Below are 6,209 nucleotides of genomic sequence, written 5' to 3' on the forward strand. Positions count from 1 at the left end.
GTTTTCCACTGCAGTTTGTGGTACAGTGGGGAAAGGAGAGGGAATGTCATGTTTCCAGTGTGAGAAATGTACAGTGATACGCTTGAGAAACAAACTTCAGACACTGAGCAGAAGAAAATTGAAAATGAACTGCATCTGTGTGTGGAGACACAGAGCAGATAAGCTTTAGTAATTCTTTAGGGTCACAAAGGACTCCAAGCCAAGTGATATCATATCGCACAATATTATGCAACAATATATTGTTACACACCTGCAACCAAACATTAAGGTTGCTAAGAGAAAGAGTGTGTATGCATTTGGTGTGCATAGCTGGAGAAGGGAGAAAGTTTGTGTGCATGTTTACTATCCTACCTGGTGCCGCCTGCATCTCCATGAGACCTCCTGTTGTGATTAGAGCCTCCAAGATCCTGACGTGATGCTCCGGGTTCACGTCCGCACTGTTGATAAAAACACAAACAGGAACAGAAGCTGTGGTCAAATTGTAAATTATAAAGGGCACTGCTAAATCATGGTAACAGGAACTGACTTTTTCATATTGCATTAACCCTCAACCTACTGACATATTTAACATGCAAGGACTACCCAACTGTAAAAAACATTTGTTTCTTCTCAAAACATTGTTAATTATGTAAAAGCTGTGTCCGTCTCCCAGGGGTGATTCCAGACTTTTTTGACTGGGGTGGCAACTGACTTATGCAGGGGTGACATTTAGTAAGAAGAAATATTGAAATACAAAAGAAAAAAATAACACATTTACACCACATGCAAAAAGCTTTTTTTGGTTTGGGGCAAGTTTTTTTTGCCCCAAACTGCATGGGATTAGCATGAAGTGGGCATTTCTGCAAAGGGGAGACTTGTGGGTTCCCAAAGAACCTATTTTCATTCAGATATCTGGAGGTCATGCCAGTTTTTCAGTCGCCAAAATTTAGCCTCATTTTGCGTTTTTCTTTTGTTTTTCTGTTCCGACATGCTAGCATGACGTGGTTGGTACGAACAGACGCATCAGATTATTTATTTATTGATACCAATATCTTCACTCTAGCCTTAAAACAGAGTCTGCTACAGCTTCTGAAAGACGGTGTGGAGTGGAAAAGGTAAGGATAATGGCGTGGCACTGCACAATAACAGTAGAATAGAAGCCATAAAAATAAAATAAACACACATTCTTTAAGTGCAGATACTAGAAAAAGACTCTTTACTCAAGCAGAAGTGAAAAAGTACAGGCTGTGAAATGGACTCTCTTGGTTTCTCTGAAGGACATTTCTACCAGCTGTTTCTGTGAAAAACTAACTGAAACTAGGTCCCAAAAAATGTAAGGAGTAGAAAGTACTAATGATATTGTAGTAAAAAGTTGAGTACAAATAAAACTATTAACAAAGTATTTGTACTTCCCACCTCTCATTCTGAACTAGTGGTAATTAGAGTTGTGCCTCCAAACAATGAAAGCTGCTCAGTGACAGACGTTCAGCAACGCAGTACAAACACTGAGAGAAAGTGAGGGGAAAAACAGCTATAGAGCCAGTATATTTCCACATCTAACTGTGGTGAATTAAGGGTTTATTTTGACTAGTTTGGCAATGGAATACAGTTACAAGGTGATTCACAAGGGCTCCAACCAGGACTCTGACTCAGGGAAAGAACACAGCAGGGACAGGAGAGGAGAGGCATGAAGAGGATAGAGGAGCGAGGGGCATCAGAGAGGCAGCAGTGTAGAGAAAGAATATTTTCACATCTAACTCTGTTATCTGGTTAGACTGCAGAGTGATTGTTGGAACAATGGAAAGACTAATAAAGATGGTTTGGTCAGTTTTATTTAGTTTCCTTTAAGTATGAATGCGTTTTAAGTAGGGATGTCCGATAATATCGGCCCTCCACCGATATTCACAAAAAAATGTAATATCGGGAATTATCGGTATCGGGTTTTTATAACCGATGTTTGTTCTGTAGGCTTCAGCATTTCCGAGCCTGCATGAACGCAGCATGGGACGTTTACCGGGGCGGTGCTCTAGATGACGTATAACAACTACAACTCACGCTAGACGTGTTGCTAACCGTGCTAAACAAGCAAACACTTTAAAGCCTGAATGATTGTAATTCACACAAAATAAGTGCCAATGCACCTCTAGATATATTTTACCCCTGACTATGATCGGTCCTAACCAAACTAACAATTGCTTAGAATTTACATTACACTTCCTTCAACCAAAGCTATGCAAGCTACGATTAGCTATTACGCTCTTTTTCATATTCAATACCAATGAAATTGAAGTTGTTCTCTTATTTTGCCACAAGACAACGTGTTACATTTGGAAGCCATGTTCATTATGTATGCAATCCAGTGCCCACACATAAAATTAGCATAAATGTGTTAATTCCACAATAGGAGATTATTTAGTGCTTACCGAACATTTTTTACGTAAAAAAAGCCTGCATTATCGCGTATCGTGATATCTATCGGAAATGAGAGTTGGAACAATATCGAATATCGTCTTGCTAAAGATCTTAGGTATAAGAGAGAAAACTTAATTCAGAGGGTTACGTTGTATCTCTGATGGAGAACATGATGGTTTTTCTTTTCCTTCCTGACATTTTGTGATTTTATTTCTTTATGATTGAATCTCATTGACGTAGTAACTGCAATTAATGGGGGGGGGGCATGATACAATTGTAGAAAATTTTAACATATTGGCCAACCCTTTTTTTTTTTTTTTTTTTTTTTTTTTTTTTTTTTTTTTTTTTTTTGTTTTTTTTTTTTTTTTTTTTTTTTTTTTTTTTTTTTTTTTTTTTTTTTTTTTTTTTTTTTTTTTTTTTTTTTTTTTTTTTTTATTTTTTTTCTTTTTTTTTTTTTTTTTTTCAGTTGTAATGAGATCAGTCTGTTTTTCAATATATTTTTTTAAGCATTTGAAAAACAATAAAGCTCTATGGGGACATATATCACACAATACTTATCAATAGGATCAATTTTACTTGGTCTTTTAATGAGACTTATTGATAATAAGAGAAATACTGAATACTGGCAGACCTCGTAGTTGTGCTCCAGTATGCTGCAGTAAAGCCCAATCAATAGAATATTGTGACTATCTAAATACTTGCAGACTGCAGTGCAAACTCACCAACTATCTAGAATTTATCAACATTTCCACACACAAAATAAGCTAACATGAGACCTGATTGTAATAACATGGCATGCTATAATACGCCGCCCCACTCTTTATCCGCCCGTTGTGCACGTCAGAGGTGAATTGGTTGACCAGGCTGTGCAAACAATCACAGCTTCTGACTCACCAAAATCCACTACATCTCCACCGCACACAACGCCACAAGGAGAAAATTCTTTGTTAATTTCTGGAAAAACAGACACAGACGAGCTTGTGCAGGCTAGAGAAACAAAACAATACCATCAGCCCCGTTAATGCCATTCTCTCAGAGTTCAAACATCCAGCTCTTAAACTGCAGGATGTTGATATTACAGCGGAGCCAAATATCAGGCTTGGTCTTCCTGTTAGCGAGGGCAGAGCTTTTACTACAAATATATATCAGGTCTTTGTGCTGGATCAAGGCAATCTCACTTAATTGGTTTGAGTTTTGTAAAGGAAATGAGCAGTGGTTGATTTGTGAAGGGTTTAAAAAAAGTGCCATTCAGCCAAAAAGTTTGTTTAGTTCTTCGGCTGGCTGATTCACAAATGTAGAATGGAAAGAAAAATACCCTCTTTGCACCAATTACTGTGGGACCTTTACAAGAGAAGAGAAGCTGTGATTGGAATAATCGCCACAAATGGAAAATGAAAAGAAATGGTTACATTGCTAAAGAGCATAAATGACATTTCACAGCTGCATCATTTTCATTATTTGTAATTTTCATGTTTTGGATTTTGAACTTGCATCATTTTTCAAGGACCATGAAACGTGAAAAGAATGAAATGGGCAAAAATAATATAATACAAAAAAAAAATAATTTACCTATTTTAAATTAGCTATGCCTGCTAAAATGCTATCATAGCATAAAAATGATGAATGATTTCCATTTTCCTGCTTGGTATGGTTTGCTTTGCTAGCAGCTGTAGAGCAGCAATATGGGAAATTAACTTGAGCTGGCTTGAGAGGTTCTGGAAATAACAGTCACGTTCATCAGAGTAACAGTTGGGGCACATTAAAGTTGGTCCACGCCTGTGGATGTAAAAACCAAAGGTAAGAAGTCAACTACTACTCCCAAGGTGCATTTCAACTGCAGAGGTTAAAATTTTGTTGGTTATGTTTGAGCTAAAAGTGCCATTACGAGCCTTAATCAGCTCACTTTCAAATTCTGGGTCAGTTTTGGGTGAATTCAGCACAGCTCACTGTTATTTCTTCCTGATTGCAATGACTAAGCGTTTTGAATTTGCTACAGCTCTGAGTCATGGCTCTTCTTCCCGTATAACTCTGCCAGCTGAAGCGTCACAGTGTTTAGAGCCATCTGCCATAGAAATTACTTCTCAGAAACAAAGTTAAAATTATTTCATCTGGTGGCCATAACACAAAGATATTTTATCATTGCATTATCTGGGAAACACTATGACCCCCTTTACACACTTAATTAAAATGTGTTTTGGGTGATCAGATTAAAATCGGATACTGCATACCACATAAAAAAGTACAGGTGTAAATGTACCCAAGATGAGTATGAATTGTGGTTCCATTGGAGGTGGACAGTGATGCATTGTGACCACAGGCAGAAAGACCTCTTCTCTAGACTAGTGTGCATGAACACGCTAAAAGAGCGCCATTGAACATGCTTAGGTTTTTGGTCAATGGTGAACTGAACGTAAAATATGTCCTCTGTATTTAACCCATCCTACTTAGTAGAAGCAGTGGGTAATCACTGTACAGCGCCTCAGGACCACCTCCAGATCAAAGCCAGTGCCTTGGTTAAGGGCACCGACTGGAGAGATCAACCTAACATACAGGTTTTTAATAATGGGGGAAACCAGAGAAGAAAACCCAGAGTAAACCTACGAGGACACAGGGAGAACATGCAAACTTCACAGAAAAAGGCCCAGGGGGGATAGAGGACTTGGCTGAAAGGAGTGTTACTACAGATACAGATAATGTACTTTTTATATGTACGAGTACCAAAACAAGTACAACTTATATATCTAATATCTGTAAGTTGGTGAGAAAGTTATTCTATTATTATTATATTATTAAGGCGCTCCTATGAGATGACAATAACAGTGGCCCCAAGCCAAGTTGAGACCCCAGGCTTAAAGAGAGTTTATAATGAGGAACATTTCAGATTGAAAAGACAACTTTGAATTTAAAACCTTCACAGAAAGAGCTCTTCTGTTGCTCAAGGTGTGTTCCATTTTTCCTGCTGTGCTCTCGAGGTAAGCATCATATTGTTTCTGTGTCCCTGAGGGGCTGATACTGTGATTAACAACCGTACATATGAACCTGAGCTGAATATGAATAAAGAAACAAATGAAAAAGCAATGATACACAACATAAAGTACGGCATGGAGGTAAAGAATGCCACAAAGTGAAGTGCCGCTTTCTCGTCAAACTCAAAAACAGATGCTGCGTTTAAATCCTCCTCAATGTCAAAGAGTTTTTGTAGTCAGTTAACTGCTAATGGAGCCTGAAGCTTCAGTGCTGTTGCTATGATTACCTGCAGTTTGATGCACCTTGCGCACTGATTAAGAATGAAGGTTGAACTATGTTTTAGCTGAATTTCAGCGGGCACCTTCAAACCGATCAGAAATGTGTATCTTTTGAGGCTAAAACTAAATTATAAGCGCATGAGCAACCAAAATCCACTCATTTAAAGGGTAAATGAACAAGGGGTGAAACATGCGTACCTGAGGGGAGAGTTCTTGAAGACGGTCTCGGCAAAGGCCTGTCCCAGCAGCCGGGGGCCGGCCTGGCTGAGCTGGCTGACCAGGGCCAGGTGTCTGCTGAGGTGGACCAGGAGCTGGTGGTTGGCCTGAGGGATGCTGGGACACTCCAGGATCCTCTTCAGCCTCTCCCCGCACTCCTCCACACTCTGACTCTCTGCAGGACAAAAACAACAGCAGAATGGGTGAGAATGAGTTCTTCAGACCATTAAATCTTTTGTGTGCTTGTGAGTAGAGATGTTCCGATACCAATTTTTCCCTCCCGATACCGATTCCGATACTTGTGCTGTGGGTATCGGCCGATACCAAGTACCAATCTGATACCAGTATGTTATAAAA

General features: G+C 39.0%; 1 protein-coding gene across 1 annotated transcript in view; it reads right to left on the minus strand.

The window, feature by feature from the left end:
* Positions 1 to 242: 242 nt before the first annotated feature.
* The window catches only part of LOC118321959 (phosphatidylinositol 3-kinase regulatory subunit alpha-like), a 115,887-nt gene continuing 109,920 nt past the window's right edge, over positions 243 to 6,209 (minus strand). The window contains exons 5-7 of the mRNA XM_035653534.1: positions 5,835 to 6,027; positions 352 to 437; positions 243 to 250 (exon numbers count right to left, since the gene is read on the minus strand). Of these exons, the coding sequence (XP_035509427.1) occupies positions 243 to 250; positions 352 to 437; positions 5,835 to 6,027 (287 nt within the window). The remainder of the gene's footprint in view (positions 251 to 351; positions 438 to 5,834; positions 6,028 to 6,209) is intronic.

Source organism: Morone saxatilis, unplaced genomic scaffold (assembly GCF_004916995.1).
Source record: "Morone saxatilis isolate NCDOM2014 unplaced genomic scaffold, NCSU_SB_2.0 Contig12, whole genome shotgun sequence".
NCBI lineage: Eukaryota > Metazoa > Chordata > Actinopteri > Moronidae > Morone > Morone saxatilis.